This window comes from Heptranchias perlo, chromosome 7, assembly GCF_035084215.1.
Source record: "Heptranchias perlo isolate sHepPer1 chromosome 7, sHepPer1.hap1, whole genome shotgun sequence".
Taxonomy (NCBI): Eukaryota; Metazoa; Chordata; class Chondrichthyes; order Hexanchiformes; family Hexanchidae; genus Heptranchias; species Heptranchias perlo.
In genome coordinates, this window is record NC_090331.1 from 1,785,402 (window position 1) to 1,812,173 (window position 26,772).

Below are 26,772 nucleotides of genomic sequence, written 5' to 3' on the forward strand. Positions count from 1 at the left end.
CCCCGTCCCATCACTGTGTGTGGGGGAATCGCAGTCACGGCCCCCTCCCCGTCCCGTCACTGTGTGTGGGGGAATCGCAGTCACGGCCCCCTCCCCGTCCCATCACTGTGTGTGGGGGAATCGCAGACACGGCCCCCTCCCCGTCCCATCACTGTGTGTGGGGGAATCGCAGTCACGGCCCCCTCCCCATCCCATCACTGTGTGTGGGGGAATCGCAGACACGGCCCCCTCCCCGTCCCGTCACTGTGTGTGGGGGAATCGCAGTCACGGCCCCCTCCCCGTCCCGTCACTGTGTGTGGGGGAATCGCAGACACGGCCCCCTCCCCCGTCCCGTCACTGTGTGTGGGGGAATCACAGACACGGCCCCCTCCCCGTCCCATCACTGTGTGTGGGGGAATCACAGACACGGCCCCCTCCCCGTCCCATCACTGTGTGTGGGGGAATCACAGACACGGCCCCCTCCCCGTCCCATCACTGTGTGTGGGGGAATCACAGACACGGCCCCCTCCCCGTCCCATCACTGTGTGTGGGGGAATCACAGACACGGCCCCCTCCCCGTCCCATCACTGTGTGTGGGGGAATCACAGACACGGCCCCCTCCCCGTCCCATCACTGTGTGTGGGGGAATCGCAGTCACGGCCCCCCCCCCCGTCCCATCACTGTGTGTGGGGGAATCGCAGTCACGGCCCCCTCCCCGCCCCATCACTGTGTGTGGGGGAATCGCAGTCACGGCCCCCTTCCCGTCCCGTCACTGTGTGTGGGGGAATCGCAGACACGGCCCCCCTCCCCGTCCCATCACTGTGTGTGGGGGAATCACAGACACGGCCCCCTCCCCGTCCCATCACTGTGTGTGGGGGAATCGCAGTCACGGCCCCCCTCCCCGTCCCATCACTGTGTGTGGGGGAATCACAGACACGGCCCCCTCCCCGTCCCATCACTGTGTGTGGGGGAATCACAGACACGGCCCCCTCCCCCGTCCCGTCACTGTGTGTGGGGGAATCGCAGACACGGCCCCCCCTCCCCGTCCCATCACTGTGTGTGGGGGAATCACAGACACGGCCCCCTCCCCGTCCCATCACTGTGTGTGGGGGAATCGCAGTCACGGCCCCCTCCCCGTCCCATCACTGTGTGTGGGGGAATCGCAGTCACGGCCCCCTCCCCGTCCCATCACTGTGTGTGGGGGAATCGCAGACACGGCCCCCCTCCCCGTCCCATCACTGTGTGTGGGGGAATCGCAGTCACGGCCCCCTCCCCGTCCCATCACTGTGTGTGGGGGAATCGCAGTCACGGCCCCCTCCCCGTCCCATCACTGTGTGTGGGGGAATCGCAGTCACGGCCCCCTCCCCGTCCCGTCACTGTGTGTGGGGGAATCGCAGTCACGGCCCCCTCCCCGTCCCGTCACTGTGTGTGGGGGAATCGCAGACACGGCCCCCTCCCCGTCCCATCACTGTGTGTGGGGGAATCGCAGTCACGGCCCCCCTCCCCGTCCCATCACTGTGTGTGGGGGAATCGCAGTCACGGCCCCCTCCCCGTCCCGTCACTGTGTGTGGGGGAATCGCAGACACGGCCCCCCTCCCCGTCCCATCACTGTGTGTGGGGGAATCGCAGACACGGCCCCCTCCCCGTCCCATCACTGTGTGTGGGGGAATCGCAGTCACGGCCCCCTCCCCGTCCCCCCCCCAATCACCGTGTGGGGGAATCACAGTCACGGCCCCCTCCCCGTCCCGTCACTGTGTGTGGGGGAATCGCAGTCACGGCCCCCTCCCCGTCCCGTCACTGTGTGTGGGGGAATCGCAGTCACGGCCCCCTCCCCGTCCCCCCCCCAATCACCGTGTGGGGGAATCGCAGTCACGGCCCCCTCCCAGTCCCGTCACTGTGTGTGGGGGAATCGCAGACACGGCCCCCACCCCCCCCAATCACCGTGTGGGGCCCGTTCTACAGAGAATCTATTTCTCTAATCCCTCTCACCCCTCCCCCCGCCATCAGCCACAGACGATCAGGTTGAGATTAGCCTGTTTTTTGGGGGGGTTGTATTTAAGAATCGGCCCCCCTCTCCCCTCCACAGTGAGGGTGGGGTCTGACTATGCCCCTCCCTCACCCTTTGCCCAGCGCACGGTGTGGAACAGATCAGTTCCAGTCAGCTGATTACCATCTTTCCCCAATGTTGCTGGTGAATCAGGACTGACAGTGATGTAAAGACACAGGCTCGTTAATTGCCTTTAAAGGGACAATCCGTCCCCTGGTTTATTCACCAATTCGACAGTCCCACACCAAAAGTTTTCTCATTTCGAAGCTTCGCTTCCATCTCCCACTCAAAAAAAATGTGGAACGTTTTTGTGATATTGGTGCCTCTGTTTGAATAAAATACCAACACAAACTAACCAGGGCCCCGGGGGAGAGCGGGAAAATTAACTTAAATAAGGGGTATTGCTACCCTCCAGAGAGTAGAGTCTGTGATAGGGGAGAGTGTACATGGGCTGTGGGGGGAGATTAAATGGGTGGGGGGAGTGTACATGGGCTGTGGGGGGAGATTAAATGGGAGGGGAGAGTCTGTGATAGGGGAGAGTGTACATGGGCAGTGGGAGGAGATTAAATGGGTGGGGAGAGTCTGTGATAGGGGAGAGTGTACATGGGCTGTGGGGGGAGATTAAATGGGTGGGGAGAGTCTGTGATAGGGGAGAGTGTACATGGGCTGTGGGGGGAGATTAAATGGGTGGGGAGAGTCTGTGATAGGGGAGAGTGTACATGGGCTGTGGGGGGAGATTAAATGGGAGGGGAGAGTCTGTGCTAGGGGAGAGTGCACATGGGCTGTGGGAGGGGATTAAATGGGTGGGGAGAGTCTGTGATAGGGGAGAGTGTACATGGGCTGTGGGAGGAGATTAAATGGGAGGGGAGAGTCTGTGCTAGGGGAGAGTGGACATGGGCTGTGGGAGGGGAGATTAAATGGGTGGGGAGAGTCTGTGATAGGGGAGAGTGGACATGGGCTGTGGGAGGGGAGATTAAATGGGTGGGGAGAGTCTGTGATAGGGGAGAGTGTACATGGGCTGTGGGAGGAGATTAAATGGGTGGGGAGAGTCTGTGATAGGGGAGAGTGTACATGGGCTGTGGGGGGAGATTAAATGGGTGGGGAGAGTGGGACTGATTGTCCCAAATACCATTTCCAGTTGGTGTAATTTAAAAACCTTTGAATGGATTTATATATTTCTAGAAAATATTGAAATGAAAAAACTGAGGCTGAATTCCGCCTCCTCCTCAGTGCAGGCAATAGTTGCCTCCTCTTGTCCGCTGATAGCCACATACTGCCCCCGCCACTCTGTTAGTGCCTCGTGAGGGAGGATCTGGGCTCTGTCTCTACAGGATGATCTGATTCTTGAAGCTCCTGTTCAGCTCTTTGTGAGGGAGGACGATGGAGTTCAGGATAATCACCTCCGCAGGAATGCTGACATTACACCCTGTAAGGGGGGGAAAGAACATCAGGTGAAACTCTCAACCCTCGAGTGTCAGAGGGTCGGGGAGTCTGTGTCTCTTCGACACCTGCGTTGGTGGCGGCCGTCGCTCGGTGGGGAGCATCAACCCGCCGCAGAGTCAGACGGTCGTGGGTTCGAGTTCCCACTGCAGTGACTTGAGCACAAAATCTAGACTTCACGTTCCAGCACAGTACTGAGGGAGCGCCGCACTGTCGGAGGGTCAGTACTGAGGGAGCGCTGCACTGTCGGAGGGTCGGTACTGAGGGAGCGCCGCACTGTCGGAGGGTCAGTACTGAGGGAGCGCCGCACTGTCGGAGGGTCAGTACTGAGGGAGCGCCGCACTGTCGGAGGGTCAGTACTGAGGGAGCGCCGCACTGTCGGAGGGTCGGTACTGAGGGAGCGCCGCACTGTCGGAGGGTCGGTACTGAGGGAGCGCCGCACTGTCGGAGGGTCGGTACTGAGGGAGCGCCGCACTGTCGGAGGGTCGGTACTGAGGGAGCGCCGCACTGTCGGAGGGTCGGTACTGAGGGAGCGCCGCACTGTCGGAGGGTCGGTACTGAGGGAGCGCCGCACTGTCGGAGGGTCGGTACTGAGGGAGCGCCGCACTGTCGGAGGGTCGGTACTGAGGGAGCGCCGCACTGTCGGAGGGTCGGTACTGAGGGAGCGCCGCACTGTCGGAGGGTCGGTACTGAGGGAGCGCCGCACTGTCGGAGGGTCGGTACTGAGGGAGCGCCGCACTGTCGGAACTGAGGGAGTGCCGCACTGTCGGAGGGTCGGTACTGAGGGAGCGCCGCACTGTCGGAGGGTCGGTACTGAGGGAGCGCCGCACTGTCGGAGGGTCGGTACTGAGGGAGCGCCGCACTGTCGGAGGGTCGGTACTGAGGGAGCGCCGCACTGTCGGAGGGTCGGTACTGAGGGAGCGCCGCACTGTCGGAACTGAGGGAGCGCCGCACTGTCGGAGGGTCGGTACTGAGGGAGCGCCGCACTGTCGGAGGGGCGGTGCTGAGGGGGCGCCGCACTGTCGGAGGGTCAGTACTGAGGGAGTGCCGCACTGTCGGAGGGTCAGTACTGAGGGGGCGCCGCACTGTCGGAGGGTCGGTGCTGGGGGAGCGCCGCACTGTCGGAGGGTCGGTGCTGGGGGAGCGCCGCACGGTCGGAGGGTCAGTGCTGAGGGAGCGCCGCACTAAGAACATAAGAAATAGGAGCAGGAGTCGGCCATTCGGCCCCTCGATCCTGCTCTGCCATTCAATAAGATCATGGCTGATCTTCTACCTCAACTCCACTTTCCCGCCCGATCTCCATATCCCTTGATTCCAAAAATCTATCGACCTCAGCCTTGAATATACTCAATGACTGAGCATCCACAGCCCTCTGGGGTAGAGAATTCCAAAGAGTCACAGCCCTCTGAGTGAAGAAATTTTTCCCCATCTCAGTCCTAAATGTTTGACCCCTAGTTCTAGACTCTCCAGCCTGGGGAAACAGCCTCTCAGCATCCACCCTGTCAAATCCTCTCAGAATCTTGTATGTTTCAATGAGATCACCTCTCATTCGTCTAAACTCCAGAGAGTTTCGGCCCATTCTGCTGCACTGTCGGAGTTGCAGTGTTTCAGATGAGACGTTACACTGAGGTCCCGTCTGCCCTCTCAGGCGGATGTGAAAGATCCCACAGCCACTATTTCATAGAAGAGCAGGGGAGTTCTCCCTGGTGTCTTGGCCAATATTTATCCCTCAGCCAACATCACTAAAACAGATTAAGTGGTCATTGTACCATTGCTGTTTGAGGGATCTGGCTATGCACAAATTGACTGCGATTCCTATATTATAACAGTGACTACACTTCAAAAGTATTTCTTTGCCTGTGAGGTGTTTTGGGACATCCTGTGGTTGTGAAAGGCGCTGTAGAAATACAAGTTCTCTCTGTTTTGAATCCTTCTCCCAGATGTGGGGAGGATTTCCCAACATCCCTCACGCTCTTGGACAGGGTACAAGAGAAAGCTGCTCATCTGATAGATGATACAAATAGTACAAACAGTTGTGCAAGAACAAGTGAAAGGGAAAAGCGTAGAGCAGCGGAAAGAAAGTGTACTTTAGGCACGACAGATAAAATAAAAACTAGAAGGCGTAAGGCGATTAACCCAGCATCAAAGCTGTGGCGGGGGTTGGGAACCTGAGCAGGGAGACAGAGGAAAGCGTGTCAGGAAGGGACAGAAGGTATGGAGTAAATGGTAAAGTGTTAAAAAAGGAAAAAGCAGGAACTAAGTGTCACAAAACATATTTGAAAGTTCTTTATCTGAATGCAGAGTTAACGGCGCAAATAACTACGTATGGGTATGATCTTGTGGCCATTACAGAAACATGGCTGCAGGGTGACAACGACTGGGAAATAAATATGCCAGGGTATTTAACAATCAGGAAGGACGGGGAGGTGGGGTGGCTATGTTAATAAAGGAAGGAATCACTGTAATACAGAGAAATGATATTGGGACAAAGGATCAGGACAATGAAACAGTTTGGGTAGAGATAAGGAATAATAAGGGGAAAAAAACACTAGTGGGCATAGTATATAGGCCTCCTAATAGTTGCAACTCTGCTGGAAGAAATATTAATCAGGAAATAGTCAGGGCATGTAATAAGGGAACAGCTATAATTATGGGGGATTTTAACTATCATATTAACCGGACAAATCAAATTGGGCAGGGCAGCCTTGAGGAAGAGTTTATTGAGTGTATTAGGGATGGATTTCTTGAGCAGTATGTAACTGATCCTACAAGGGGGCAAGCAACCTTGGACCTGGTCCTGTGTAATGAGCCAGGATTAATTAATAATGTCCTAGTTAAGGATCCCCTTGGAATGAGTGACCATAACATGGTTACATTCCATATCCAATTAGAGGGTGAGAAGGTTGGTTCTCAAACAAGCGTACTGAGCTTGAATAAAGGAGACTATGATGGTATGAGAGCGGAATTGATTAAAGTGGACTGGGAAAATAGATTAAAGGGTAAGACGGTACATAAGCAGTGGTGTTCATTCAAGGAGTTATTTTACAACTTTCAAAAAATATATATTCCACTGAGGAAAAAAGGGGTAAAAGAAATGACAGCCATCCGTGGCTAAGTAAAGAAATTAAGGATAGTATCCGACTAAAAACTAGGACATATAAGGTAGCCAAACTTAGTGGGAGGATAGAAGATTGGGAAGTCTTCAAAAGACAGCAAAAAGTAACAAAAGGATTGATTAAGAAAGGGAAGATAGATTATGAAAATAAATTAGCAAAAAATATAAAAACAGATAGCAAGAGTTTCTACAGTTATATAAAAAGAAAAAGGGTGGCTAAGGCAAACGTAGGTCCCTTAGAGGATGAGACCGGGAAATTAATGGTGGGAAACATGGAGATGGCAAAAATGCTGAACAAATATTTTGTTTCAGTCTTTACGGTAGAGGACACTAAGAATATCCCAACACTGGACAAACAGGGGGCTCTGGGGGGGAGGAGCTAAATACGATTAAAATCACTAAGGAATTGGTACTCAGTAAATGAATGGGACTCAAGGCGGATAAATCCCCTGGACCTGATGGCTTACATCCCAGGGTCTTGAGGGAAGTGGCAGTAGGGATTGTGGATGCTTTGGTAATAATTTTCCAAAATTCTCTGGACTCGGCAAAGGTCCCGGCAGATTGGAAAACTGCTAATGTAACACCCTTATTTAAAAAGGGTAGTAGACAGAAGGCTGGAAATTATAGACCAGTTAGCTTAACATCTGTGGTGGGCAAAATTTTGGAGTCTATTATCAAGGAGACAGTAGCGGAACATTTGGATAAACATAATTTAATAGGACAAAGTCAGCATAGCTTTATGAAGGGGAAGTCATGTCTGACAAATTTGCTTGAGTTCTTTGAGGACATAATGTACAGTGTGGACAAAGGGGAACCAGTGGACGTAGTGTATTTAGACTTCCAGAAGGCATTCGACAAGGTGCCACATAAAAGATTATTGCTCAAGATAAAGAATCACTGGATTGGGGGTAATATTCTGGCATGGGTGGAGGATTGGTTATCTAACAGGAAGCAGAGAGTTGGGATAAATGGTACATTCTCGGACTGGCAACCAGTAGCCAGTGGTGTTCCGCAGGGGTTGGTGCTGGGTCCCCAACTCTTTACAATCTATATTAACGATTTGGAGGAGGGGACCGAGTGTAACATATCAAAGTTTGCAGATGATACAAAGATGGGAGGGAAAGTAGAGAGTGAGGAGGACATAAAAAACCTGCAAGGGGATATAGACAGGCTGGGTGAGTGGGTGGAGATTTGGCAGATGCAATACAATATTGGAAAATGTGAGGTTATGCACTTTGGCAGGAAAAGTCAGAGAGCAAGTTATTATCTTAATGGCGAGAAACTGGAAAGTACTGCAGTCCAAAGGGATCTGGGGGTCCCAGTGCAAGAAAATCAAAAAGTTAGTTTGCAGGTGCAGCAGGTGATCAAGAAGGCCAACGGAATGTTGGCTTTTATTGCTCGGGGATAGAATATAAAAACAGGGAGGTATTGCTGCAGTTCTATAAGGTATTGGTGAGACCGCACCTGGAATACTGCATACAGTTTTGGTCTCCATACTTAAGAAAAGACATACTTGCTCTCGAGGCAGTACAAAGAAGGTTCACTCGGTTAATCCCGGGGATGAGGGGGTGGACATATGAGGAGAGGTTGAGTAGATTGGGACTCTACTCATTGGAGTTCAGAAGAATGAGAGGCGATCTTATTGAAACATATAAGATTGTGAAGGGGCTTGATCGGGTGGATGCGGTAAGGATGTTCCCAAGGATGGGTGAAACTAGAACTAGGGGGGCATAATCTTAAAATAAGGGGCTGCTCTTTCAAAACTGAGATGAGGAGAAACTTCTTCACTCAGAGGGTGGTAGGTCTGTGGAATTTGCTGCCCCAGGAAGCTGTGGAAGCTGCATCATTAAATAAATTTAAAACAGAAATAGACAGTTTCCTAGAAGTAAAGGGAATTAGGGGTTACGGGGAGCGGGCAGGAAATTGGACATGAATTTAAATTTGAGGTTAGGATCAGATCAGCCATGATCTTATTGAATGGCGGGGCAGGCTCGAGGGGCCGATTGGCCTACTCCTGCTCCTATTTCTTATGATTGCTCTCTCACCTCCAGCCTCCCTCTGTGCTCGATCATCAGGAGCTTCCAATAACCTGCCCCACGGTCTCATCCCCAATAACCTGCCCCACGGTCTCATCCCCAATAACCTGCCCCACGGTCTCATCCCCGATAACCTGCCCCACGATCCCATCCTCCATCCCCGATAACCTGCCCCACGATCCCATCCTCCATCCCCGATTCTACTGATTCTCTCCATGCCATGACCTTAAACCTGGAGCTTCTCCCCTCCCTCAATCTTCCCTTCGTCCTTTCAATCTACAGGCTTTCAAACTCCCAAGTTTGGTGTCATGTAACCAGTACTTGACTTTATCCTCACTCCTGCTCTTGGCAGTGAGACTTGATCTCTTCATCTGTGTTTCTCAAAACATGTAAAAACCAGGCAGAATCCAACCGAGTCCAGCACAGTATTGATCCTTGTTCAATTTGTTTCCTCTTGTCTCTCTCACTGACCCAGTGGAAACACTCTCACTAGTTATCTTATCAGAACCCTTCAGAATCTGCAAGCCCTCTATCAGATCACCCCTTAACCTGGACTCTAATGAGGAAAGTCCTCACTTCTCCAGTCTCTCCCCACAACTGTAACCCCCTCATCCCAAGTAACATCCCAGCGAATTTGCACTTTTTCATTGATTCTATATCCTTCCTGTAATGGGGGGCCCAAAACTGCACACAATACTCCCCACTGCAGCCTCCACATTACCTCCTTTTGTATTCTCTGCCTCGAGATATGAGCCCCTGGAATCCGTTTGCCTAATGACCTGTACCTGCACACCCTCTGCCCCTCTACTCCAGTTACAATCTCACCGTTTACAAGGTGCCTTTCCCCGTTCTTACTTCCAAAGTACATGACTTCACGTTTATCCACATTGAGCTGTATTGGCCCATCCTACTCGGCTGTGAAGCAGCTTTCAAAGATATACATGGGTGGTCTGACTGCTCGAAACCGCACTCCGTTACACCGTGTTAAACCGCACTCCGTTACACCGTGTTAAACCGCACTCCGTTACACCGTGTTAAACCGCACTCCGTTACACCGTGTTAAACCGCACTCCGTTACACCGTGTTAAACCGCACTCCGTTACACCGTGTTAAACCGCACTCCTCTACACCGTGTTAAACCGCACTCCGTTACACCGTGTTAAACCGCACTCCGTTACACCGTGTTAAACCGCACTCCGTTACACCGTGTTAAACCGCACTCCTCTACACCGTGTTAAACCGCACTCCGTTACACCGTGTTAAACCGCACTCCGTTACACCGTGTTAAACCGCACTCCGTTACACCGTGTTAAACCGCACTCCGTTACACCGTGTTAAACCGCACTCCTCTACACCGTGTTAAACCGCACTCCTCTACACCGTGTTAAACCGCACTCCGTGACACCGTGTTAAACCGCACTCCGTGACACCGTGTTAAACCGCACTCCGTTACACCGTGTTAAACCGCACTCCGTTACACCGTGTTAAACCGCACTCCGTTACACCGTGTTAAACCGCACTCCTCTACACCGTGTTAAACCGCACTCCTCCACACCGTGTTAAACCGCACTCCTCCACACCGTGTTAAACCGCACTCCGTTACACCGTGTTAAACCGCACTCCTCCACACCGTGTTAAACCGCACTCCGTTACACCGTGTTAAACCGCACTCCGTTACACCGTGTTAAACCGCACTCCGTTACACCGTGTTAAACCGCACTCCGTTACACCGTGTTAAACCGCACTCCGTTACACCGTGTTAAACCGCACTCCTCCACACCGTGTTAAACCGCACTCCTCCACACCGTGTTAAACCGCACTCCTCCACACCGTGTTAAACCGCACTCCTCCACACCGTGTTAAACCGCACTCCGTTACACCGTGTTAAACCGCACTCCTCTACACCGTGTTAAACCGCACTCCGTTACACCGTGTTAAACCGCACTCCTCTACACCGTGTTAAACCGCACTCCTCCACACAGTGTTAAACCGCACTCCTCCACACCGTGTTAAACCGCACTCCGTTACACCGTGTTAAACCGCACTCCGTTACACCGTGTTAAACCGCACTCCGTTACACCGTGTTAAACCGCACTCCTCTACACCGTGTTAAACCGCACTCCTCTACACCGTGTTAAACCGCACTCCGTTACACCGTGTTAAACCGCACTCCGTTACACCGTGTTAAACCGCACTCCTCTACACCGTGTTAAACCGCACTCCTCTACACCGTGTTAAACCGCACTCCGTTACACCGTGTTAAACCGCACTCCGTTACACCGTGTTAAACCGCACTCCTGTACACCGTGTTAAACCGCACTCCTCCACACCGTGTTAAACCGCACTCCTCCACACCGTGTTAAACCGCACTCCGTTACACCGTGTTAAACCGCACTCCTCCACACCGTGTTAAACCGCACTCCTCCACACCGTGTTAAACCGCACTCCGTTACACCGTGTTAAACCGCACTCCTCTACACCGTGTTAAACCGCACTCCTCTACACCGTGTTAAACCGCACTCCTCTACACCGTGTTAAACCGCACTCCGTTACACCGTGTTAAACCGCACTCCTCCACACCGTGTTAAACCGCACTCCGTTACACCGTGTTAAACCGCACTCCTCTACACCGTGTTAAACCGCACTCCGTTACACCGTGTTAAACCGCACTCCTCTACACCGTGTTAAACCGCACTCCTCTACACCGTGTTAAACCGCACTCCGTTACACCGTGTTAAACCGCACTCCTCTACACCGTGTTAAACCGCACTCCTCTACACCGTGTTAAACCGCACTCCGTTACACCGTGTTAAACCGCACTCCGTTACACCGTGTTAAACCGCACTCCGTTACACCGTGTTAAACCGCACTCCTCTACACCGTGTTAAACCGCACTCCTCTACACCGTGTTAAACCGCACTCCGTTACACCGTGTTAAACCGCACTCCGTTACACCGTGTTAAACCGCACTCCGTTACACCGTGTTAAACCGCACTCCGTTACACCGTGTTAAACCGCACTCCGTTACACCGTGTTAAACCGCACTCCTCTACACCGTGTTAAACCGCACTCCTCCACACCGTGTTAAACCGCACTCCGTTACACCGTGTTAAACCGCACTCCTCTACATCGTGTTAAACCGCACTCCGTTACACCGTGTTAAACCGCACTCCTCTACACCGTGTTAAACCGCACTCCGTTACACCGTGTTAAACCGCACTCCTCCACACCGTGTTAAACCGCACTCCGTTACACCGTGTTAAACCGCACTCCTCTACACCGTGTTAAACCGCACTCCTCTACACCGTGTTAAACCGCACTCCTCTACACCGTGTTAAACCGCACTCCGTTACACCGTGTTAAACCGCACTCCGTTACACCGTGTTAAACCGCACTCCGTTACACCGTGTTAAACCGCACTCCTCCACACCGTGTTAAACCGCACTCCGTTACACCGTGTTAAACCGCACTCCGTTACACCGTGTTAAACCGCACTCCGTTACACCGTGTTAAACCGCACTCCTCTACACCGTGTTAAACCGCACTCCGTTACACCGTGTTAAACCGCACTCCGTTACACCGTGTTAAACCGCACTCCGTTACACCGTGTTAAACCGCACTCCTCTACACCGTGTTAAACCGCACTCCGTTACACCGTGTTAAACCGCACTCCTCTACACCGTGTTAAACCGCACTCCGTTACACCGTGTTAAACCGCACTCCTCTACACCGTGTTAAACCGCACTCCGTTACACCGTGTTAAACCGCACTCCGTTACACCGTGTTAAACCGCACTCCTCTGCACCGTGTTAAACCGCACTCCTCTGCACCGTGTTAAACCGCACTCCGTTACACCGTGTTAAACCGCACTCCGTTACACCGTGTTAAACCGCACTCCGTTACACCGTGTTAAACCGCACTCCTCTGCACCGTGTTAAACCGCACTCCGTTACACCGTGTTAAACCGCACTCCGTTACACCGTGTTAAACCGCACTCCTCCACACCGTGTTAAACCGCACTCCTCCACACCGTGTTAAACCGCACTCCGTTACACCGTGTTAAACCGCACTCCGTTACACCGTGTTAAACCGCACTCCGTTACACCGTGTTAAACCGCACTCCGTTACACCGTGTTAAACCGCACTCCTCTACACCGTGTTAAACCGCACTCCTCTACACCGTGTTAAACCGCACTCCTCTACACCGTGTTAAACCGCACTCCGTTACACCGTGTTAAACCGCACTCCTCTACACCGTGTTAAACCGCACTCCTCCACACCGTGTTAAACCGCACTCCGTTACACCGTGTTAAACCGCACTCCTCTACACCGTGTTAAACCGCACTCCGTTACACCGTGTTAAACCGCACTCCTCTACACCGTGTTAAACCGCACTCCTCTACACCGTGTTAAACCGCACTCCGTTACACCGTGTTAAACCGCACTCCTCCACACCGTGTTAAACCGCACTCCGTTACACCGTGTTAAACCGCACTCCTCTACACCGTGTTAAACCGCACTCCTCTACACCGTGTTAAACCGCACTCCTCCACACCGTGTTAAACCGCACTCCGTTACACCGTGTTAAACCGCACTCCGTTACACCGTGTTAAACCGCACTCCTCTACACCGTGTTAAACCGCACTCCTCTACACCGTGTTAAACCGCACTCCGTTACACCGTGTTAAACCGCACTCCTCCACACCGTGTTAAACCGCACTCCGTTACACCGTGTTAAACCGCACTCCGTTACACCGTGTTAAACCGCACTCCGTTACACCGTGTTAAACCGCACTCCTCCACACCGTGTTAAACCGCACTCCGTTACACCGTGTTAAACCGCACTCCGTTACACCGTGTTAAACCGCACTCCGTTACACCGTGTTAAACCGCACTCCTCCACACCGTGTTAAACCGCACTCCGTTACACCGTGTTAAACCGCACTCCGTTACACCGTGTTAAACCGCACTCCTCCACACCGTGTTAAACCGCACTCCGTTACACCGTGTTAAACCGCACTCCGTTACACCGTGTTAAACCGCACTCCTCTACACCGTGTTAAACCGCACTCCGTTACACCGTGTTAAACCGCACTCCTCCACACCGTGTTAAACCGCACTCCGTTACACCGTGTTAAACCGCACTCCGTTACACCGTGTTAAACCGCACTCCTCCACACCGTGTTAAACTGCACTCCGTTACACCGTGTTAAACCGCAGTCCGTTACACCGTGTTAAACCGCACTCCGTTACACCGTGTTAAACCGCACTCCTCCACACCGTGTTAAACCGCACTCCGTTACACCGTGTTAAACCGCACTCCTCTACACCGTGTTAAACCGCACTCCTCTACACCGTGTTAAACCGCACTCCGTTACACCGTGTTAAACCGCACTCCGTTACACCGTGTTAAACCGCACTCCGTTACACCGTGTTAAACCGCACTCCTCTACACCGTGTTAAACCGCACTCCGTTACACCGTGTTAAACCTCACTCCGTTACACCATGTTAAACCGCACTCCTCTACACCGTGTTAAACCGCACTCCGTTACACCGTGTTAAACCTCACTCCGTTACACCGTGTTAAACCGCACTCCTCCACACCGTGTTAAACCGCACTCCGTTACACCGTGTTAAACCGCACTCCGTTACACCGTGTTAAACCGCACTCCGTTACACCGTGTTAAACCGCACTCCTCCACACCGTGTTAAACCGCACTCCTCCACACCGTGTTAAACCGCACTCCGTTACACCGTGTTAAACCGCACTCCGTTACACCGTGTTAAACCGCACTCCTCTACACCGTGTTAAACCGCACTCCGTTACACCGTGTTAAACCGCACTCCTCCACACCGTGTTAAACCGCACTCCGTTACACCGTGTTAAACCGCACTCCGTTACACCGTGTTAAACCGCACTCCTCTACACCGTGTTAAACCGCACTCCTCTACACCGTGTTAAACCGCACTCCGTTACACCGTGTTAAACCGCACTCCTCCACACCGTGTTAAACCGCACTCCGTTACACCGTGTTAAACCGCACTCCTCTACACCGTGTTAAACCGCACTCCGTTACACCGTGTTAAACCGCACTCCGTTACACCGTGTTAAACCGCACTCCGTTACACCGTGTTAAACCGCACTCCTCCACACCGTGTTAAACCGCACTCCTCCACACCGTGTTAAACCGCACTCCGTTACACCGTGTTAAACCGCACTCCGTTACACCGTGTTAAACCGCACTCCGTTACACCGTGTTAAACCGCAGTCCGTTACACCGTGTTAAACCGCACTCCGTTACACCGTGTTAAACCGCACTCCTCCACACCGTGTTAAACCGCACTCCGTTACACCGTGTTAAACCGCACTCCTCTACACCGTGTTAAACCGCACTCCTCTACACCGTGTTAAACCGCACTCCGTTACACCGTGTTAAACCGCACTCCGTTACACCGTGTTAAACCTCACTCCGTTACACCGTGTTAAACCGCACTCCTCTACACCGTGTTAAACCGCACTCCGTTACACCGTGTTAAACCTTACTCCGTTACACCGTGTTAAACCGCACTCCTCCACACCGTGTTAAACCGCACTCCGTTACACCGTGTTAAACCGCACTCCGTTACACCGTGTTAAACCGCACTCCGTTACACCGTGTTAAACCGCACTCCTCCACACCGTGTTAAACCGCACTCCTCCACACCGTGTTAAACCGCACTCCGTTACACCGTGTTAAACCGCACTCCGTTACACCGTGTTAAACCGCACTCCGTTACACCGTGTTAAACCGCACTCCTCTACACCGTGTTAAACCGCACTCCGTTACACCGTGTTAAACCGCACTCCGTTACACCGTGTTAAACCGCACTCCGTTACACCGTGTTAAACCGCACTCCTCCACACCGTGTTAAACCGCACTCCTCCACACCGTGTTAAACCGCACTCCTCCACACCGTGTTAAACCGCACTCCTCCACACCGTGTTAAACCGCACTCCGTTACACCGTGTTAAACCGCACTCCTCTACACCGTGTTAAACCGCACTCCTCCACACCGTGTTAAACCGCACTCCGTTACACCGTGTTAAACCGCACTCCGTTACACCGTGTTAAACCGCACTCCTCTACACCGTGTTAAACCGCACTCCGTTACACCGTGTTAAACCGCACTCCTCTACACCGTGTTAAACCGCACTCCTCCACACCGTGTTAAACCGCACTCCGTTACACCGTGTTAAACCGCACTCCGTTACACCGTGTTAAACCGCACTCCTCTACACCGTGTTAAACCGCACTCCGTTACACCGTGTTAAACCGCACTCCTCCACACCGTGTTAAACCGCACTCCGTTACACCGTGTTAAACCGCACTCCTCTACACCGTGTTAAACCGCACTCCTCTACACCGTGTTAAACCGCACTCCTCTACACCGTGTTAAACCGCACTCCTCCACACCGTGTTAAACCGCACTCCTCCACACCGTGTTAAACCGCACTCCGTTACACCGTGTTAAACCGCACTCCGTTACACCGTGTTAAACCGCACTCCGTTACACCGTGTTGAACCGCACTCCGTTACACCGTGTTGAACCGCACTCCTCTACACCGTGTTAAACCGCACTCCGTTACACCGTGTTGAACCGCACTCCGTTACACCGTGTTGAACCGCACTCCTCTACACCGTGTTAAACCGCACTCCTCTACACCGTGTTGAACCGCACTCCGTTACACCGTGTTAAACCGCACTCCGTTACACCGTGTTAAACCGCACTCCTCTACACCGTGTTAAACCGCACTCCGTTACACCGTGTTAAACCGCACTCCGTTACACCGTGTTAAACCGCACTCCTCTACACCGTGTTAAACCGCACTCCTCTACACCGTGTTAAACCGCACTCCGTTACACCGTGTTAAACCGCACTCCTCTACACCGTGTTAAACCGCACTCCGTTACACCGTGTTAAACCGCACTCCGTTACACCGTGTTAAACCGCACTCCGTTACACCGTGTTGAACCGCACTCCGTTACACCGTGTTAAACCGCACTCCTCTACACCGTGTTAAACCGCACTCCGTTACACCGTGTTAAACCGCACTCCTCTACACCGTGTTAAACCGCACTCCGTTGCACCGTGTTAAACCGCACTCCGTTACACCGTGTTAAACCGCACTCCTCCACACCGTGTTGAACCGCACTCCTCCACACCGTGTTAAACCGCACTCCGTTACACCGTGTTAAACCGCACTCCGTTACACCGTGTTAAACCGCACTCCTCCACACCGTGTTAAACCGCACTCCGTTACACCGTGTTAAACCGCACTCCGTTACACCGTGTTAAACCGCACTCCGTTACACCGTGTTAAACCGCACTCCTCCACACCGTGTTAAACTGCATCGGCTGTTGCTCTGAGCCATTCCCGATCACGCACGCTCGCTACCCTCCGGTCTGTCTCTCTCGCTCGCTACCCTCCGGTCTCTCTCTCTCGCTCGCTACCCTCCGGTCTCTCTCTCTCGCTCGCTACCCTCCGGTCTGTCTCTCTCTCTCGCTCGCTACCCTCCGGTCTGTCTCTCTCTCTCGCTCGCTACCCTCCGGTCTGTCTCTCTCGCACGCTCGCTCCCCTCCGGTCTGTCTCTCTCGCACGCTCGCTCCCCTCCGGTCTGTCTCTCTCGCACGCTCGCTCCCCTCCGGTCTGTCTGTCTCGCACGCTCGCTACCCTCCGGTCTGTCTCTCTCGCACGCTCGCTACCCTCCGGTCTGTCTCTCTCGCACGCTCGCTACCCTCCGGTCTGTCTCTCTCGCACGCTCGCTACCCTCCGGTCTGTCTCTCGCACGCTCGCTACCCTCCGGTCTCTCTCTCTCGCACGCTCGCTACCCTCCGGTCTCACCCAGAATGGTTATTGAGGGATTCAGCCTCCCGTCACTGAAGAGTGTTTCGCTGTCGATCTTTGCGTGTGGGTCGTTGGGGTTTGGGTCACTGGGGGTCCCCTCGACTCTTGACCATTTGCCAATGGTGCTGTCCCAGCCCACGATGCAGTTCAGCACACAACTGTGGTCCTGTAAAAGAGGGAAATTCATCAATGATCGCGGCTGCATCACGTCCGTCTCCACATCATCACTCTGTCCCTGCCCTGGGAGTGTTTGATGGGATAGTGTAGAGGGAGCTTTACTCTGTATCTAACCCTGTACCTGCCCTGGGAGTGTTTGATGGGATAGTGTAGAGGGAGCTTTACTCTGTATCTAACCTGTGCTGTACCTGCCCTGGGAGTGTTTGATGGGACAGTGTAGAGGGAGCTTTACTCTGTATCTAACCCGTGCTGTACCTGCCCTGGGAGTGTTTGATGGGACAGTGTAGAGGGAGCTTTACTCTGTATCTAACCCGTGCTGTACCTGCCCTGGGAGTGTTTGATGGGACAGTGTAGAGGGAGCTTTACTCTGTATCTCACCTGTGCTGTACCTGCCCTGGGAGTGTTTGATGGGACAGTGTGGAGGGAGCTTTACTCTGTATCTAACCCGTGCTGTACCTGCCCTGGGAGTGTTTGATGGGACAGTGTAGAGGGAGCTTTACTCTGTATCTAACCCGTGCTGTACCTGCCCTGGAAGTGTTTGATGGGACAGTGTAGAGGGAGCTTTACTCTGTATCTAACCCGTGCTGCACCTGCCCTGGGAGTGTTTGATGGGACAGTGTAGAGGGAGCTTTACTCTGTATCTAACCCTGTACCTGCCCTGGAAGTGTTTGATGGGACAGTGTAGAGGGACCTTTGCTCTGTATCTAACCCTGTACCTGCCCTGGGAGTGTTTGATGGGACAGTGTAGAGGGAGCTTTACTCTGTATCTAACCCTGTACCTGCCCTGGGAGTGTTTGATGGGACAGTGTAGAGGGAGCTTTACTCTGTATCTAACCCTGTACCTGCCCTGGGAGTGTTTGATGGGACAGTGTGGAGGGAGCTTTACTCTGTATCTAACCCTGTACCTGCCCTGGGAGTGTTTGATGGGACAGTGTGGAGGGAGCTTTATTCCATTATATTGCTGGTGATGATTGTTCCAGTTGTTTCGGAAACATCAGACTGTAACCGTGGACACCCAGTGTGGAATTTTGAGGGGAGGAGCTGGGATGATAATGTTTTGTGCAATTCGTCCTCATCCCGTTTCCCGGTGTGTGGTACATAAGAACATAAGAAATAGGAGCAGGAGTAGGCCAATCGGCCCCTCGAGCCTGCCCCGCCATTCAATAAGATCATGGCTGATCTGATCCTAACCTCAAATCTAAATTCATGTCCAATTTCCTGCCCGCTCCCCGTAACCCCTAATTCCCTGGTACATCAATAGTATTAGTTCCTCTCCCCCTATTCTACGCAAATTAAAGGTCCGTATTGCTGATGTTCAGCGCCCTGTAGCTTTGCCCACTCTCAGCCCCCCGTTAACCCTCCCTGTCGCGTTGAGTGCTTTCGGTGGGATGCTCGCTCGGTATTTTCGGTGTTTTGGAATCAGCGTTACCTGGAGGGAGGCTCCGTGTAAGATGATGGACTCTCTCACTCGGACGCCAGCTCCGATCGTCACTCCCATACTGATGGTGACATTGGGTCCCAGCTGAGGGCAAATGTAAGAAATACAATTACACTGAGTTCCATCGAGTCTACAATACAGAAACAGGCCATTCGGCCCAACAGGTCTATCCCGGTGTTTATTCTCCACACGAGCCTCCTCCCTCCCTACTTCATCTCACCCTATCAGCATATCCTTCTATTCCTTTCTCCCTCATGTGTTTATCGAGCTTCCCCTTAAATCCATCTACACTATTCACCTCAACCACTCCTTGTGGGAGCGAGTTCCACATTCTCACCACTCTCTGGATAGAATTATAGAAAGGTTACAGCACAGAACGAAGCCATTCAGCCCATCGAGTCCGTGTCGGCTCTCTGTAAGAGCAATCCAGCTAGTCCCACTCCCCCGCCATTTCCCCGTAGCCCTGCAAATTTTTTCCTTTCAAGTACTTATCCAGTTCCCTTTTGAAGGCCATGATTGAATCTGCCTCCACCATCCCCTCGGGCAGTGCATTCCAGATCATAACCACTCGCTGTGTAAAAAAGTTTTTCCTCATGTCACCTTTGGTTCTTTTGCCAATCACCTTAAATCTGTGTCCTCTGGTTCTTGACCCTTCCTCCAATGGGAACAGTTTCTCTCTATCTACTCTGTCTGGACCCTTCATGATTTTGAATACCTCGATCAAATCTCCTCGCAACCATCTCTGTTCCAAGGAGAACAACCCCAGCTTCTCCAGTCTATCCACGTAACTAAAGCCCCTCATCCCTGGAAACATTCTAGTAAATCTCTTCTGCACCCTCTCTAAGGCTTTCACATCTTTCCTGAAGTGCGGTGCCCAGAACTGGACACAATAGTCCAGTTGTGGTCGAACCAGTGTTTTATAAAGGTTCATCATGACTTCCTTGCTTTTGTACTCTATGCCTCTATTTATAAAGCCCAGGATCCTGTATGCTTTTTTAACCACTTTCTCAACCTGTCCTGCCATCTTCAACAATTTGTGCACATATACCCCCAGATCTCTCTGTTCCTGTACCCCTTTTAGAATTGTACCCTTTAGTTTATATTGCCTCTCCTCATTCTTCCTACTGAAATGTATCAGTTCGCATTTTTCTGTGTTAAATTTCATCTGCCACGTGTCCGCCCATTCCACCAGCCTGTCTATATCCTCTTGAAGTCTATCACTATCCTCCTCACTGTTCACTACACTTCCAAGTTTTGTGTCATCTGCAAATTTTGAAATTGTGCCCTGTACACCCAAGTCCAAGTCATTAAATATACATCAAGAAAAGCAGTGGTCCCAGCACCGACCCCTGGGGAACACCACTGTACACCTCCCTCCAGTCCGAAAAACAACCGTTCACCACTACTCTCTGTTTCCTGTCATTTAGCCAATTCTGTATCCAAGTTGCTACTGCCCCCTTTATTCCATGGGCTTCAATTTTGATGATAAGCCAACCATACGACACTTTATCAAACAACTTTTGAAAGTCCATATACACCACATCCACCGCATTGCCCTCATCGACCATTGAAATTGGCCCTCCTCCAATTGAGTATTTTTATTTTAGAGTGGTCCGTGTCCTTTTCCATAGTTATTCTAAACCTTATGATACTATGATCGCTGCTCCCTAAATGCTCCCCACTGACACTTGCTCCACTTGGCCCACCTCATTCCCAGAACTCGATCCAGCAATGCCTCCTGCCTCGTTGGGCCGGAAATGTATTGATCAAGAAAGTTCTCCTGAACACACTTCAGAAATTCCTCCCCCTCTGTGCCCCTTATATTATTATTATTATCCCAGTCTATATTAGGATAGTTGAAGTCCCCAGTTATCACTACTCTATGGCTTTTGCACCTCTCTAATTTCCCTGCAAATTTGCTCCTCTATCTCCTTCCCACTAGTTGGTGGCCTGTAGAATACACCCAGTAGTGTAATGGCACCTCGATTAGTAAAGAAGTTTCTCCTGAATTCCCTATTGGATTTATTAGTGACTGTCTTATATTTATGGTCCCTGGTTCTGGTCTCCCCCACAAGTGGAAACAATCTTCTCTCCATCTATCCTATCAAATCCTTTCATAATATTAAAGACCTCTATCAGGTCACCCCTCAGCCTTCTCTTTTCTAGAGAAAAGAGCCCCAGCCTGTTCAGCCTTTCCTGATAGGACTAACCTCTCAATTCTGGAAACATCAGCCCAGTGAACAGACACACGACATCCCCGATACAACAGGTCCAGGCGGAGAGACCCGTGGAGCCTAACAAGTGGGACCAGTCACCTCAGACACTGCTCTAACCAGCTGAACTAGCACCACTGTCCAGCGAGGGCTATCTGGCCTAGTTAGCCCCGGTCTGTACCTTGGCCTGCCTCCAGCTTAATAAACTCCATCTGTATTGACCTGCCGTGACCTTGAATAACCCGAGTCTGTACTGAGACCTGACCCTGGCCTCACTTCACTCTGCTCTTCGCCCTCCCTTTCCCTCTGACTCAGCTTCCATTCTCCGACTCCCCGTGTCCCCTTCACATCCGAACCACTCTGCAACACCTCAATAATTCCTGCTGCTCCCACCACTGCTACGGTATTACCTTAGAAGATTCCGGAAACCGAGCGCGTGACTCAGATCGTGACAAAGCCCCTTGTCACATCAGACCACCTCGGCCCAGCTTTGTGCCAATTTTTTTTTTAACCCATATTCCAATTTAAAAGATGAGAGAGTCAGATTTAAGGCGATCGGCAAGGGGGGAGATGAGGAAACATTTTTTATGCAGTGAGTTGTGATGATCTGGAATGCGCTGCCTGAAAGGGCGGTGGAAGTAGATTCAATAATAACTTTCAAAAGGGAATTGGATAAATACTTGAAAAGGAGAAATTTTTAGGGCTCTGGGGAAAGAGCAGGGGGAGTGGGACTAATTGGATAGCTCTTTCAAACAGCCGGCACAGGCATGATGGGCCGAATGGCTGCCTCCTGTGACGTAACATGCTATGATTTGACGATCTCCAAACGTGTCTCTCGAGGGGATACTCACCACTGCTGTGGGATCGATTGTTGCTGTCGGGTGGATATAAACATTACCTATGAACAGAAAGATCAGAGACAAAATTACCAGCAGGACTGAAGATTCTGAGCCCCCACTGCCTCTGATTCAGCTCCCGCGCCATTTCCCGCAGACCTTGATTCGTGTTGTCCTTGTGTTCTCATCCCTTGTTTCCAAGTCCCTCCATGGCCCTCGCCTCTCCCTATCTCTGTAACCTCCTACAGCCCTCTGAGATCTCTGCGCTCCTCCAATTCTGGCCTCTTGTCCATCCCCGATTTTAATCGCTCCACCATTGGCGGCCATGCCTTCAGCTGCCTGGGCCCAAAGCTCTGGAATTCCCTCCCTAAACCTCTCCGCCTCTCTCTCCTCCTTTAAGATGCTCCTTAAAATCTGCCTCTTTGAACAAGATTTTGGTCACCTGTCCTAATATCTCCTTATTTGGCTCGGTGTCAAATTTGGTTTGAAAATCGCTCCTGTGAAGCACCTTGGGACATTTTACAACGTTAAAGGCGCTATATAAATGCAGGTAGTTATTGTCCGTTCTATGGGCACCAATGCCTCCTGTACCTCACCCACGTGCCCCTTCTTTAGGTTCATATTTTGCACTTTATATGGTACGTTTGAAGAACACAAACACCCCATAATGTTTCAAAATGGCATGAGGTCTCCACACAACACTTTACATCAGGGGTCAGTGGATGGAGAAAAATATGTTGCCAAAGGGAGAGAGGGTGCGGTAAGAATGTGACTGACATCGAAACTAGGAGGGAAGAAGAATTGTTTTCAGAAATCTTTCCAGTAGATTTTGTGAAACAAAACCTTCTGAATATTTTGACCCGACCTGGTTTGCAACAGTGGAAAAGGCCATTACACCCAACGAGCCCGTTCCCTTCTTCATAACTCAATCCCACCTACCCACCTTCTCACCACATCCCCCAATCCCACCTACCTACCTACCCACCTTCTCACCATATCCCACCTACCCACCTTCTCACCACATCCCCCAATCCCACCTACCTACCTACCCACCTTCTCACCATATCCCACCTACCCACCTTCTCACCACATCCCCAATCCCACCTATCCCCCAATCCCACCTACCCACCACCTCCCCCAATCCCACCTTCTCCCCATATCCCTCAATCCCACCTACCCACCTTCTCCCCCAATCCTACCATCACCCCATATCTCACCACCTCCCCATATCACCAAATCCCACTTACCCACCTTCTCACCATATCCCCTAATCCCACCTACCCACCATATCCCCTAATCCCACCTACCCACCTTCTCACCATATCCCCTAATCCCACCTACCCACCTTCTCACCATATCCCCAAATCCCACCAACCCACCTACTCACCATATACCTCAATCCCACCTACCCACCTTCTCCCCATATCCCCCAATCCCACCTACCCAACATCTCCGCATATCCCCCAATCCCACCTACCCACCTTCTCCCCATATACCTCAATCCCACCTACCCACCTTCTCAGCATATCCCTCAATCCCACCTACCCATCGTCTCCCCATATCCCTCAATCCCACCTACCCACCTTCTCCCCATATCCCCCAATCCCACCTACCCAACATCTCCGCATATCCCCCAATCCCACCTACCCACCTTCTCCCCATATACCTCAATCCCACCTACCCTCCTTCTCCCCATATCCCTCAATCCCACCTACCCACCTTCTCAGCATATCCCTCAATCCCACCTACCCATCGTCTCCCCATATCCCTCAATCCCACCTACCCACCTTCTCCCCATATCCCCCAATCCCACCTACCCAACATCTCCGCATATCCCCCAATGCCACCTACCCACCTTCTCCCCATATACCTCAATCCCACCTACCCTCCTTCTCCCCATATCCCTCAATCCCACCTACCCACCTTCTCAGCATATCCCTCAATCCCACCTACCCATCGTCTCCCCATATCCCTCAATCCCACCTACCCACCTTCTCCCCATATCCCTCAATCCCACCGACCCTCCTTCTCCCCATATCCCTCAATCCCACCTACCCACCTTCTCAGCATATCCTTCAATCCCACCTACCCATCGTCTCCCCATATCCCTCAATCCCACCTACCCACCTTTTCCCCATATCCCTCAATCCCACCTACCCACCTTCTCCCCATATCCCTCAATCCCACCTACCCATCTTCTCCTCATATCCCTTAATCCCACCTACCCACCTTCTCCTCATATCCCTTAATCCCACCTACCCACCTTCTCCCTCGATCCCTCAATCCCACCTACCCACCTTCTCCCCATATCCCTTAATCCCACCTACTCCCCATATCCCTTAATCCCACCTACCCACCTTCTCCCCGTATCCCTCAATCCCACCTACCCACCTTCTCCCGTATCCCTCAATCCCACCTACCCACCTTCTCCCCGTATCCCTCAATCCCACCTACCCACCTTCTCCCCGTATCCCTCAATCCCACCTACCCACCTTCTCCCCATATCCCTCAATCCCACCTACCCACCTTCTCCCCGTATCCCTCAATCCCACCTACCCACCTTCTCCCGTATCCCTCAATCCCACCTACCCACCTTCTCCCCGTATCCCTCAATCCCACCTACCCATCTTCTCCCCATATCCCTTAATCCCACCTACTCCCCATATCCCTTAATCCACCTACTCCCCGTATCCCTCAATCCCACCTACCCACCTTCTCCCCGTATCCCTCAATCCCACCTACCCACCTTCTCCCCGTATCCTCAATCCCACCTACCCACCTTCTCCCCGTATCCCTCAATCCACCTACCCACCTTCTCCCCGTATCCCTCAATCCCACCTACCCACCTTCTCCCCATATCCATCCCTCAATCCCACCTACCCACCTTCTCCCCGTATCCTCAATCCCACCTACCCACCTTCTCCCCATATCCCTCAATCCCACCTACCCACCTTCTCCCCGTATCCCTCAATCCCACCTACCCACCTTCTCCCCGTATCCCTCAATCCCACCTACTCACCAAATCCCTCATCCCCTTCTCTCTCCGGAACCATATCTAATTGCCTCTGGACTCCATTTACTCCGTGTGCTTCAATGTCCTTCCGTGATCACAGATTCTATAAACTCGATTCCCCTTTGGGTGTAAAAGAACTTCCTCAGACTTCAATCTTACTCACCATATACCTCAATCCCACCTACTCACCATATACCTCAATCCCACCTACCCACCTTCTCCCCATATCCCCCAATCCCACCTACCCACCTAGGAAGATAGGAATTGCTGGATAAAAAGCCTGATGTCCACCTAGTTCTCCGTCCACCATCCTGGTAGTCACTTGATACAATGAGAATGGAGCTGTCAATTATTGTCTTCTCACGCTCCCATGGGATGTTTTTCTCCATTGAAGGCGCCGTATAAATACAAATTATTGACTAATCCGAGCAATCAATCTCGATCAGCGAGTCTCCAACAGACCCAGACATGAGGTGAGGGAATACCCTGTGGTGGAGAGCTTTGGGAACCAGAGGTCCAAAGTCACCTGTTCCTCCAGTGCTACTCTTACCCATCTGTCTTTTTAACCTGTGTCCCTGGGAGTTGAAACCTTCACCACAGGGAGCAATTTCCCCGGATCAACTCTGTCCGATTTCCCGTCACAATCCTGGAAATTTCACTGTGAAGTCTCCTCTTTTCCGAAGAGAAAAACAACTTCCTGAAATTCCTGATACTCGGAATCATTCTGACCCCCCCTCTCGTGGGCATGGTCATTGAGTGTGAGTTCAAGGCCGGCGAGCATGCTGTCACTCACCATCCAGCTCTAGGATTGCTCTGCCCCCCGACCCCGCCAACCTCCCACTCCAGAGATGGGTCTTGATCCGCCTGCCTCCGACATTCCCACAGATCATGCTCGTTGGGTTTATTTCCTGAACACACGTACCTAGGATTGTGGGACCATCTTGTGTATCCTTGGCCAGCCGGTCTGGGTGGGTTATTTGGTATCGGTTGAGGTACAAGCGGTTGGCGTAGATGGCAGACCTGTGGAGCAACCAAAGCTTTACTGCTAAAAGGGTTTCTGTTACTCGTCCTCATTATCACCCTGGCTCTGACCCTCACTGGCCTCTCCACCCACCCACCCGGCAACCTGCTCGTACCTTGGTCAATTCACCATTCGTCATGTGTGAGACTAGACAGGGAACATCAGCTATCATGGTAACCGAGCAGGGTCCAATCCTGCCCTCGCTCAATCTTCACACATGCCTTTACCAGCGGGGGCACTGAGGCTAATTATACATCCGACTGATGTTCCAACTGAGATCAGCAAATTTAACCCACACCTGGGATCTTCCTCAGTCTGTCTATCCTTCCGTCTCCAACCCCTCGGTGTCTATTTCTCCATCTCCAATCCCCCCCTCACACTGGTCCAATCCCCCCCCCCCCACACTGGTCCAATCCCCCCCCCCCCCCACTGGTCCAATCCCCCCCCCCCCCCCCCACTGGTCCAATCCCCCCCCCCCAACACTGATCCAATCCCCATTCTCACCCAGCTGACTTGATCTGACTCCAGAAGCCATTGGTTTTGTAGATGTAGAGTGTGCCGCGCCCAGA

General features: G+C 52.2%; 1 protein-coding gene across 1 annotated transcript in view; it reads right to left on the reverse strand.

Annotated features, from left to right (window-relative positions):
• Positions 1-2,213: 2,213 nt before the first annotated feature.
• The window catches only part of LOC137323434 (mannose-1-phosphate guanyltransferase alpha-A-like), a gene marked incomplete at its 5' end in the record, with an annotated part of 55,779 nt that continues 31,220 nt past the window's right edge, over positions 2,214-26,772 (reverse strand). Inside the window, 6 exons of the mRNA XM_067986906.1 lie at positions 2,214-3,452; positions 17,503-17,671; positions 19,112-19,204; positions 22,185-22,231; positions 26,105-26,202; positions 26,708-26,770. Coding sequence (XP_067843007.1) covers positions 3,352-3,452; positions 17,503-17,671; positions 19,112-19,204; positions 22,185-22,231; positions 26,105-26,202; positions 26,708-26,770 — 571 coding nt within the window. The remainder of the gene's footprint in view (positions 3,453-17,502; positions 17,672-19,111; positions 19,205-22,184; positions 22,232-26,104; positions 26,203-26,707; positions 26,771-26,772) is intronic.